This window comes from Dunckerocampus dactyliophorus, chromosome 7, assembly GCF_027744805.1.
Source record: "Dunckerocampus dactyliophorus isolate RoL2022-P2 chromosome 7, RoL_Ddac_1.1, whole genome shotgun sequence".
NCBI lineage: Eukaryota > Metazoa > Chordata > Actinopteri > Syngnathiformes > Syngnathidae > Dunckerocampus > Dunckerocampus dactyliophorus.
Window position 1 is genome coordinate 2,206,297 of NC_072825.1, and position 12,409 is coordinate 2,218,705.

The following is a 12,409-nucleotide window of genomic DNA, read 5'->3' on the forward strand; positions in this document are numbered from 1 at the left end:
ACAGATGGAGCACATTTGGGCCACCATCTGGAGGGACAAAACATTCCATCTTGGCCGTGACAACAGATTTCACTGCAAAAGATGGTCGCAGGGAAAGAAAAGTTGGGAAACAAGTCGTAAAACACCCAACAGAAAGTAAACCACGTGTGGACTTGATGTGCTTGCTTGAATGACATGTGCGGCACATTTGCATTCCTCTTCAGAGTCACGGTGACCTCCACAAACTGGCAGCAGACTCCACGGCTGCAGCCGGCATGAAGCTCATCAGCCATCTAATCAGTCCAAATGATGACAACACCTGTGTGGACCACCTTGGGCTTTCCAATGAGACGTGAAGGGCGGGTCATCTGCTCAGGTCAGGGCGGACTCAGGAATACCAACTTTTCCCCCACCCTGGAATTTGTGCAACACATTCACAGACAATCTCTTTGGCAGAAGGCCTGTCACGATAATCAATAAATCGATGAATTGAACGATTAAAAAAACTCCAGATGGATAATTATGACGCCCTGGATAAACTGACATGTGCATTTATGCGTGTGTGTTTCATCTGCTCGTCTTGCTGTGCCACACAGGCTGGATGACAAGAGGGTTCACTCTGCATGTGTCTGTGCGCATCGGTTCTATAGTGGAATGAACAGAGAGAGTGGGCCCTCATGCGGAGGCGGGGCTACTAGTGAGTGGAGTACAGAGGGTTCAGCAGTTAGCTTCGTGAGGCCGCATACGCTAACATGAATGACGGCGCAGGAGCGATGGTTTCTGAGGCGAACGCCACAGCGTGGGAACATTTTGGTTTTAAACAGAATGAACACGGTGAGCGCATGAACGTGGACGACTGACACGGACGGTTTCCTCCACTGGGAAAAAAAAACCTACCTTTGTAGGTGCCTTGTCCAGACAGTGAACGCTTACTGAGGAATTTGGTCTGCAAATATAAACAAAACATTGTAAAATGGAGCGCGCTCACAGTGTCGCCGGCTAATGTCTCACACAGGTACACCATACACTATACTTGAGTACCATCAAGTGGTTCGAATGTGAAGTACACCTCTCATGACACAATGATAAATTGGTCTAAGAAAATGTTGTCGATAAAATCGATTATCTACGATAATTTGTAGCACAATTATCAACCAGCAAAATTTGTTATCATGACAGGCCTATTTGACAGTCAAACGTTGGTTTTCATACGCCTCAGTTCTCATATGATTCACTTTTCGCTGAAATTTCCCACTCAAGCTTTTCCTCGGCTTTCGTACAATATTCCAAGTAACGAACTAGTCCGTCTGTCCTGTACTGTATCGTTCCGCGAAATGGAGTTCCCAAACAAAGCACCCTACGCATTGCTGACTCATTGACCGTACATTTTTTATTGAGTGTGACTGCTAAATAACCCGCCACGGGGCCAAAGAAACTCACGAGTGGCAGCAATTTCATAAAGAAGGTGAGAAGCGCTGTTGAATTGAATCTCACACCAACAATAAGTTCCATCCAGTCGTCATTTATAATTATTTGGCATTGTTTTCTGCATGTACAACTATTAGGGGTGTAGCGATTCATTCACTACATCGCTACTTAGCGACGTCATCATCCAGCGCGGCGCGTCCAGGTCAAAACACATATGTGCGCTGGGAAACTTATACCACTTGTGTATTCTCGCTTGTACAAGACACTTGCTGGTGCCGGCGAGGAAGGAGGAGAGAGGAAAGGCCAGGAAGCTGTAATTTTATCGCACTTCTTATTCTTCTTTTGCATCACCACGTTTCCTTACACTACTGCACGCCATCTGCCATCACTTCACATGCAAAGTATCTGTTTGCTCTCCTCATTATCCAAGCTTATTATAACAAAGCCCCCACACCACAGTATCCTGCTCAGTGTCTCTGTGAAGCACGTCATCAAGACGGAGGACCCATCATAATGTCCCTCACCTTTGGGTGCACTGTGCAGGTTTGGATTGCACTATTTAAAGTCAAGACTTCAGCATGGCAAGCTATACCACCCTCTGTTCATCCTGATTTTGTATTGCAATTTCAACTCATTTTTTGTACTCATTTTGTACTCGTAATAATTTATACCTGATTCTCTTACACACAAAAAACCAAGGGGAATCTAGGAAACCTCACCTGCACTGTCCAGTATCCACGTGTTTATTTCACAGTCACACTGGTTGAATTTTTGGCTAAAAAGTTACTGAATCGATTTAAAGTTACTGAATTGTTACAAATTGTATCGTTCTAAATGAACCGATATCGTCCTTGAATCGTATCGGCAACCACGAATCGTGACACAAATCGAATCGTTATTAAAACAAATCGTTACCCCCCTAACAACAATAGTTACTCTCTGTAAAATGTTTGGAAAATGTCTTCATATTTTTAGGTGTCTGGAACGGATGAATTGGATTCTGATCCTATGGGGGGGCCGCACGGTGGTCTAGTGGTTAGCATGTTGGCTAACACAGTAACAGTCTGGAGATCGGGTACGATTCTCCCTTGGGCATTTCTGTGTGGAGTTTGCATGTTCTCCCCGTGTGTGGGGGGGTTTTCTCCGGGTACTCCGGTTTCCTCCCACATTCCAAAAACATGCATGTTAGCTTCATTGGAGACTCTAAATTGTCCATAGGTATGAATGTGAGTGTTTGTCTATATGTGCCCTGCCATTGGCTGGCCACCAGTCCAGGGTGTACCCCGCTGAGATAGGCTCCAGCATGCCTCCGCGACCCTAAAGAAGAGAAGCGGTATAGAAGATGGATGGATGGATGATTCCGTATGGGACCTATGGGTTTTTGTCAGACCTTTTGTGAACGAATTAATGCTGGAAGCCGAGGCACTACTGTAAGTGTTTCCTGACCTCCAAAGTCAATTAAAATCCCTTTTGTGATGTTGGTGGTCACTTGGTTGTAATTCATTTTTGCTGCGATGTCCAAACTTTTTCCACTGAAGGCCGCATACAAAAAAATAATAAGGGGGGCCCACTTTAAGTCGCGGGCTGCACCCCCTGATATAAAGTGAATTGATCTGTTCTAGGGTCAAACTGTGGCCACTGGCCATCATAACAGCTTTATTAACTGTCGGGGTCATGTTTCATAACTGTCTACAACTATAATAATTTGGGGTGTCACAGTACGGTTCAATACTTTCCTCGTTATTAAGGGCACGGTTCGGTTCATTTTCGGTACAGGAAAGGAATAGCTTTGTGTTCAATGGTAACTCTCCAAAAAAATACAATTCTCAATTAAAAAAATCCAAATATAATCCAAAATGTAGGCCACTTTTAGTCACACTATACTACCCACAGGGAGAACAGGCAAACTCCACACGGAGAAGGCCCAATGGAGATTGCAACCCTCCATCTCTTGACTTTGAGGCCATAAAAAAACAGGAATTAATCATGTTATATTTATTTAACTGTATTGCTGTATTAAACAAAAAAAACTATTAAAAAAATACAATTGTCATGAAAAAATATGAAAATTCTGATGAACAAAAAGAAGAAGACACAATCCCACACTCGGTTAAGAATTTAATAATTTATTAATTTATTTACGTATTTCTATCTCCAGATTCACCCACCCGAAAAATATAAATTCCGGTGTATTTCAAAAAGATAAACCAACAAAGAAAAAGAAATCAATTAGAAAGGAACGACGTTGTTTTTCATCAACCGCGCCGACCGACCAACGCACCCCAAAATGTCAATACTCGTTATTATGATAGGCAATAATGAAATAATCAGAACAATCCACATTCATAACACGACACTCTTCCAATAATATACACAAACACATCCCCAAAACTGTCAAGAGAGGAGGAGGAGGAGGGGGGAACTATATGGCTTGTCAAAAGTGGTGGGGTGTGGGTGGGGGCGGGGGTGTAAATAAGTAAGTATAAGATAAGAGGGAGGCACACTTAGTATATATGGGGAGAAAAAGGAATGCCTGCTTATTGGCATGGAAGGATTTTTGCTCCATGAGAGGCATCAATTGGGGGGGACAAAAACCCAAAAGTAATCAGAAATAGAATATATAAGGGTTGTCAGAATAAATATAGAACTCTGAATGACAACCAGAAGAACCAATAAAGTGAAAGTCGGACAAGCAATGCGAGTGGACAAAGGAAATCATGGCTATGTATTTACAATCACTGCTTCCCGTCTCTTACAAAAGTGTGAGTGCAAACGTCAGATGATGTGAGCGAACGTCGCAGGGATTTAAAAAGCTCTCCCGGCCTCCTTATTGGTAACGCCTATTCGTAGAAAGAGAGAGAAACGTTAGAGGGGGAAAAAAATAACTGTACACTCTGCATGTATACAAACAAACTGTATATACACACACACATAGCATCATTATATATATGTACATATAGTGTACACAAAGCCGGTACACACACACAAGTATGTACAAACACATTCATTCGGCTCAGTAGGACCTCTAAGGTATCTCTCTCTGAGCTACAGAGGGAACGTCATGGGAATTTCCATCCAGTCCGGAAGGGAAACCCCCCCCCCCGGCAAAAACACCAAAGTTGGTCCAAGTGGTGTAAAAAACAGCAAACATCCTCTTGCTTGTAAACAGAGAGCTCCATGGCGACTGGATGACGAGCGGGGTAATGTGCAAATTTGGGGGTTTGGGAATGTTGGGGTGTGGGTAGCGGTGGGAGGGGGTGGAACACATTTTTTTTTATTGTAGGGCAAGATTGTCTTGGTAAGAAAAAGACGGCTCATATAAAAGAAATGATTTCGCATCTCCCTTTGGGATAGAGCTCATCTATCCACGTCAATAAAGAATCTCTGGAAGATTAGTGATGAGGAGTCCTTTAGTGTTGCTATTACTGTAAGAATAAGTAGAAATATAAAATAAGCAGTTTGCAGAGTTTGTCATTGTCCTCACTAGGCTGTGCATATTTCGTTTTCCTTGAAAAGTCTGAAAGAGTCGCTAAAAGTGTCCTAGAAGAGGTCAAGTGAGTGAAATCAAGCGCGGGGAGGAATCCTTTGGAGAGAAATAGTCTGTGGATGAAGAGGGCGATTTAAAAAGACTACAAGAGAGGAAGAGAGAGAGGGAGAGAATAAATGCTTGGAAAGAAAATCAGCTTCTGTGACTTGGAGAGAGGTCAAGCACCTTGGAAATACAATACCCACAATGCACCTCCACTCTCTCTCCTCCGGCAACACTTTCACCTGTCCTGCATAGTCGCTCTGCATGCACAAATGTCCCGTCATCCTGCCTGGGGGGGGCGGTGGCCGCCCTTAAAAAAAGCATCCAACCAGAGAAGGGTGGGGGTGCTCAAGTGTTTAAAAAATGAAAAGTATCCCTCCAGCGGTTCCTCCTCACATTGTCCGCTGAGGTTCTGCACCATCCGTCTTAGAGCACACAGACCGGGACCAGTGGCCCGCGTTCTCCCTTTGTCAGCCAATGGCGTCCCGAGAGAGGGCGCGGGACATTTGGCTGTGCCAGCCCGTGGAATGGCGCTGGCGCATCAGCCAGTTAGCTTCCACACTGTCCTCCATGAAGCTCTGAGAGTGGCTACAGAAGGATGGGGGTTGGGGGGTTGGAGAGGTAGACAGGGAGGGGGTGTCATCAGCTGCGATTGAAGCATCTTTCCAAAAAACTCATTTCCTATTCTGTTCCTGTCTTGTTTACCTGAGATGTTCGCACTCAACCACCACGTTGTGGTATACTTTGGATTCACTGGAAAAAATCAGCAACGTTGTCAAACGAAACAAATCCACACCAGTGGCGTAGCATTGGGGCGCTAAAACAATGGGGGCATGCTAAATTTGAAAGGAGAAAGAAAACGGCTGACGGGTGCCTTCGTGTACCATGGGGTGTACTATGGGGGTGTCTAAGGGGGGCCGCCCCGTGCCCAAAATGGGGGGCTGCTAAATGTAAGACATAAAAATATCGTAGTGGTATTAATTGGTCCTAATTGTAAAACAATAAATCATTTTCAGATATGCAACAGATGCTTTTGAATAGCGTTGTGTGGGGCCAGCTTAGGGGGCGGTCACCCCAACTCATGATGTGGGGGCTTAGAAAACAACCTTGTCGTGGTCATACTGATTCTAATTTTTACAACTGCTACAGGTCCCCTAAAAGCATGGTGTTGTCGTTGCGTGGGGTTGTGGGGGAGGGGATGGGGGCGGCACTGGTCACCCTGATCTTAAAATGTGGGTGGCGCACAAAAATTTTAAAAGAAGAATATGAATACTTACTAATGGCCAGTGGTTGTAAAAATCTATATACAATTTTCAGAGTTCCAACAGGCACCGTAACAGTGGAGTAGCACGTGGGTTTTTGGTGGGGGGGGAGGGGCCTCACCCCAGGTTAAAAATTTCTGGTAGCCACAAAATAAAAATAAAAAACAACACAATATAGCAGTGGTCGTAATTTAAGTATATATAGAGTTGCAACAGCTCCTTTGAGTAGCACGGGGGTGGGATGCGGGGCGGTTGACCGGGGCTCATCGTTTAAATTGAAGAAAACAAGTAGTTCAAGTCGTAAAAGCAGTCATAACCTAAAAATAAATAAATAATTTTCAGAGCAGGTTGTGTACCGTGGGGGGTGGGGGTGTTGGGGGGCCCTTCCCCCGGCTGACCTGTCGTCATGGTGACAACCAGCAAGTCAGGTTTCTCCTTGAGGATGTAAATAATGTGGACTGACGTGTTTACAATCACTTCCTGGGCAAACATGTAACAACTTCGGTGGCCCCAAAGCGCCAAAAAGACGAAAAATGTTGAGCATACTGGACAGACAACCCAGGCTACGCCACTGATCCTCCAAAGTAGCAGCAAACCCCCCCCCAAAAAACCCAAAGCTGATGTCAAACAGGTCAGCTCTTGGTGGTTCCGCCTTTCTAAACGGGCTTGGGTTCTTGCCGGAGCGCCCCCTAGAGTGTGAAGCTACAAAGAGACACGAACAAGCTGACGACAGGATGAGGGAACATGCAAACAAGACGCAAAATGAAAGAATCCATTGGATAAAAACACATTCCACATCCTATTGTATGAATGTTCTGACATCGAAAACCTTAAAAAATAGCATTTTTACTTTGGGATTGTGAGGTTGATGATGTCATCTACAAATCTGTCCAAAAATGCCCCCAAGTGTCCAATCGAGCCAAGCCAATGATGCGTTGTTTGCATTCATAAAGAGGTGAGTACATCGCAAACATGGAACATTCCACACAACCAAAAGACACACAAAAAGACATCGTCATGACAACAGTGAGGGACAGTGAGCGGGTCACGCCAGAGAGGGCGCTGTGGCGCACACGTACGTCAAACTCGGAACGCCACCATTTGTTTGTGTTTAGCACCAGTTTGGGTTCTGATATTGAGAAGAGAAAAACTCCACCAGCTGGGAAACCAAAGAAATAGGAACACAACCCTCCCCACACCGCCCCCGCCCCACAGACCTTCCTTACTCGCACGTGAAGGCACTAAGGGAGCCCAAGCGGGCGAGAGCACGCCAACAGATGCCAGATAACGAAAGCGCGTCGCCATCTTGACCTGCAAGACCGACAACAACCGCTGAAGCTCCACCCCTCGCCAGCATCAGGAAGAAGCCCTTTATTGTCAAGCGGGAGGTCAAAAATGCAGACTTCTTTCCAGGACATTCCCTTTAAATCTCTCTCTTGCTCTCTCTCTCATTCTCTGGGATTGGGACTCTCGGTGTTGTGTTCAACCCACTCCCCCTTGCTTCCCCGCGGTGCTTCGGTCGCCACGGAGCTCTCCGTTCTGAGCGGCCACGGAGGGAGGCTCTACGCTTTGGAGGCCATTGTGGCGAGAGGTGTCTGAAGGAGTCCCCGAGGAAGACACTCTGAGGTCTTGATGGGCGGTTCCTCCTCCTCCTCCCTCTCCACCTTCACTTTTCACACCGGGGTCTGCAGAACCCAGGGAGGAAAGCTGGTTTTCCTAGCGAGATAGAGAGAAAGGGTAGGAAGGCGGGGAGCGGGGGAGAGATGGACGTGTAGAAGAAGAAGAAGAAGCCATTCAATGAGAGGGAGGAGGGATGGGCGGGGCAAGTTATCGTAAAGATGGAGGGAGGACAAAGAGGAGGAAGAAGAATCCAAGGCGGACGCAAGGACAAGCGATCAGGGGATTGAAAGAGAGAGAGAGAGAGAGAGAGGAGAGAAAGGACGTTACAAACATGGATGGATGTCCAACACCAACACGTGGAGGGAGGAAGGGGTGAAGGTCAAGCCGCCGCTTCGCCAAGAGAGATGTCCAAGAAGTGCAAGTCACCCACTGATGATGCTAACATGCGTAAATACTAAACACTTCATGGCTACAACGTCTACTGCTTTGGCATCAGCGCACATCTGTAAGGTGAGAGGGAACGTTGGATTTGGAACCTCAAAGCTCCACTCGCGTCCTGCGTGACACTGAAATGCCTCATCGAATCTCACGACACTTCAACTCCCCCGAGTGTTTTTTGCTTTTTCTCTGGCTTCCCCGTTTGTGACGCCACCACAAAAGCACGCAAGCGCTGCCATTTGCTCCAAATGTGACGATAACCGCAGAACCGGGAATGGAACGTATCGCGGCGCTGCGGTCGGTTGCGTAAACGAGAACTGTCGTCACTCTTGCACGGCCGCTGTACAAAGTGAACCTCTGCACCTTAGACATTATACAGTGGTTAACTTCTTTTTACACTTGCATGCCGGATAAGAATGTTAAAATGTCAAAACATTGCCTAGACCAGATTATTTCCATTAATTTTATTAGTTCCTATTTATTTATTTGTATCTATATATCCTTTATCGAGGATTTATTTTAAGATGTGTAGTGAAGCCTTTTTTCCCCCCTTTTTTTTTTACACAGCTGTCCCCCGTGAAGTGACGGCCATGTACACAAGACGGGCTTGTCTAGCTAGGGGTGGGTCAAAGGTGCTATCATGTCCCTGAGGAAGGAGGTTTTTCCTTCAAAAGCGAGCGTTTGAGCGCCTCTTCTCTCAAAAGTAAAAAGCAAACGAGTGAAGGAGATGAACGACGTTGATCACGTTTGGTGCTCATAAACAGGAAAAGGGAGGAAAACATTTTACTGTTAGAAGGTCATTAAAAAGTCACTTTTGTATGATATGGGAGCTTTAATGAATCTGTGAGACTGTTTACATGGCTCGATGGGTGCTGCTGTTTTGGTTAGCAACAGAATTATATGTCTTGGAACGTAGGTTGCCAGCAAGTACCTGTTTTTTTCCCTGGGGAAGGGGGGAAGGCATTTATTTCAATGTTGATCGTCTTAAGACAGGGGTGTCCAAAGTGCAGCCAGCGCCGTTTTTTTATTGGCCCGCGGCACATTCTTTAAATAACATTTAACACGAACAAATAAAGTTGTAATTTTTTGAAAATTAGGTTGCAGAAAAAGTTCTAATCTTACAAGAATAAAGTCAGAATTACAAGAAGAACATTTATAAGACTAAAGTTGAAATAGATGGAAAATTTAAAAAAAGAAAACACCAGAAATGAAAAAAAAAACAGCTGTAATTTTACAACAATAAAGTGAAAATATTAAGAAAAAAAAGTTGTATTCTAACAAAAAAACGTCGCACTTTTCCGAGAATAAAATAATGCTCTTTTAGTAGCATAGAGTTGAAATACTAAAAATATGCTTTTTTTAAAAGTCATAATATTATGAGAAACAAACAAAAAAAATTAAGTTGGCATTTTTGGAAAATTATAAAAGGTTGTGGAAAAAACAATAGTGACCATATTATGGGAATAAAGTCAAAATATTAAGAGAATAAAGTCGTATTCTAACAAAAAAAAGTTGCCATTTTACAAGAATAAACTCGTAATATTTGCCCCAAAAAAAGTAATTTTAGTAACATAGAGTTGAAATATTAAAATAAAAATGTTTTTTTTTAAGTCATAATATTACGAGAAACAAACCAAAAAATGAAGATGGCATTTTTGGAAAATCGGCAAAGATTGTGGTAAAAGTTTCTATATTATGGGAATAAAGTCAAACTATTAAGAGAAAAAAGTCGTATTCTAACAAAAAAAAGATGCCATTTTACAAGAATAAACTGGTAATATTATGACAAAAAATAACGTCATTTTAGGAGCATAGAGTTGAAATATTAAAAGAAAAATATGTTGGGTTTGGTTTTTTTTAAGTTATAATATCATGAGAATCAAACGAGAACATTCTGGAAACATTGGAAAAGATTGGGGAAAAAGTGATAATATTATGGAAATAAAGTCGAAATTACACGAAAAGAACATTTATGAAGATTAGTAGAGAAGGAAGTTTAAAAAAAAAACAAACTGCCAAAATATGTTAAAATGAGCCCAAGTTCATATTAATAATACACTTTTTTTCACCCTATATCACAAAGCTCAGGTGCATTTTTGGGGGGAAATATATCCCCTCAGCATATCTACATGTGTTGCTTGACAAAATATCAAAGTGGCAAAGTTGCATCCTTTCATTTTTCACTATGTGGCCCTCGCTGGAACAAGTTTGGACACCCCTGTCTTGAGTGGACGAACCAAACATTTGTTTGTGCCACTATTGGAGGAAATACGGTAAAAGACTTGCGAATTTAGGATTTTCCTCACGTATGGTGCTCATAGTCAGGCTCGTCATTAAAACGTTTGCATAATAGGGGACAGATGTGCGATGATAGCCTGATGACGCTAATTTAAGTAGCTTATCTTAACTTAGCATGCAAATACGCAGCGCAGCCACTCAGAGCTCAGTGCGTCTCATCCGACTGTACGTGAGCTGGCAGCAAGTCCACGCTTTCATCAAGGCGAAATAAAAGCGTGCACGTATCGTAGCGTGGCTCCGGAAGACACAGCAGCATGTGATGGAGGTTGGGGGACAGCAGGGAAGGAGGGGAGGACATGAGGTTCACAAGAAATCATCTGATGTCTCCATTGTGAGTGGAGGCTGTGTCCATTTCTTGCAAAGAAATCAATACAAAAGGTCTCCCGGCGTGTCTGACGTGTATTAGCGGGCCTTTTCTCTTCTCAATCAGAACCAAACTACAGGCGCTGTCGTCACGGATGCCCGGAAGAGCATGTGGCCTTTTGTGTGCGCGTGCGTGCGTGTGTGTCAAGTAACACAACACAGAGGAGTTTAATACACACTGTGTGAGGCGCACACATGCGTATTAAAGGCGAGGATACAAATCAAAGCAGCTGGACATGGAGAAGACACAAGGTAGCAACGTTTCATGGCATCCCTGCCGGAACTTACCACTTCACACTCTGTGGGGTGCCGCTCTTTGCTTTTACTCGTGCGTGTGTGTGTGCGTGTGTGTGTGTGCAGGGCATTTGCACACAATTCTACTTCAGAAAATAAACCAGTAGAGACAAAAGAGAAGACAAAACACTTGATAAAGAAAGCCCCTCCCTCGACAGTACGTCTTACCTCCACCTGTGTCAGCTGGCTAAAAGAAGGTCACGTGACCACCGCACGTACACAACCACACCAAGAAGACAACAAAACAAAACCAAAAACAAACACAACAAAACACATGTGGACATCAATCAAGTGTCGCTGCAGGGAAGGATCGGTCGGGTCAGATACGGAGATTTCCCATGATTCCCTTTTTTGTCTGGTGGTGGGATGAGCGGGGTGATGGGAACGTGTGTGTGTGCACGTGTGTGTGTGTGTGTGTGTGTGCGTGTGTATGAAAAACAATGAGGTTAGAATATAAAGTGAGGTTAAGCGACTGCAGTAACAACAAATGAATCTGTTTTATTTATTTGTCTGCCTAATTCCTTTTTCCCCTTTTATGTTCGCGTTCCCAATTCCAATTTGAGTTATTCTGTTTTTCAAGACGAGAAAAAGAGGGAATCAACCTTGTCATGTTTTTTTTTAAGTTGCGTGTATTATTATGTTTATATTAGGGCTGTCAAAAATAGCCTGTTAACGGCAGTAACGCATATATTTCGTTAATTACAAGGGATGTCCCGATCCGATCTTTAGGGTCGGGATCGGGCCGGGGCGGTTGCCGTATCACATTCCTAACTCTGGGCCACACTCGAACATGCTAGTTGCGGTAACGCGCCTCAAAGCCGTTTGCTGCTCGACTCCCGCCACCCTCAAGAAGAAGAAGAACGCAACACCACCATGCAGACAGGCCCGCGGTGGACCGTGGTGCCGTTAGCTTCACGTTGGACGTAGCTACAGCGTCTCGAGGCCGCAACAACCACTGTTGCCAACTTTTCAGAAAGAAAAGGAACTATTGGCTGTCTTAGAAGTCGCGAGATAACGCCATTGTCTCATTTGCATATCATTTGCATATGATGTTGTGAAATGCTGCAGAAAAAAAGCATAACCTCATAGGAGATACGAAAAAAGTGTGTCAAAACACCTTAATTACGTTTAGAACTACAAATTAACTTGATCCTTGGTCCGTTCATTTAAAAGTCTCCATCATTTCATCAAAATAAAA

General features: G+C 44.0%; 1 protein-coding gene across 17 annotated transcripts in view; it reads right to left on the bottom strand.

The window, feature by feature from the left end:
• Nucleotides 1-4,308: 4,308 nt before the first annotated feature.
• The window catches only part of syngap1b (synaptic Ras GTPase activating protein 1b), a 168,976-nt gene continuing 160,875 nt past the window's right edge, over nt 4,309-12,409 (bottom strand). For 9 of the 17 annotated variants that reach the window (XM_054780714.1, XM_054780717.1, XM_054780716.1 and 6 more), the window contains one exon: nt 4,309-7,914. In XM_054780714.1, the coding sequence (XP_054636689.1) occupies nt 7,681-7,914 (234 nt within the window). In that variant the 3' untranslated portion in view covers nt 4,309-7,680. The remainder of the gene's footprint in view (nt 7,915-12,409) is intronic. The other 8 variants (XR_008571925.1, XM_054780715.1, XM_054780722.1 and 5 more) reach the window with 5 other exon arrangements.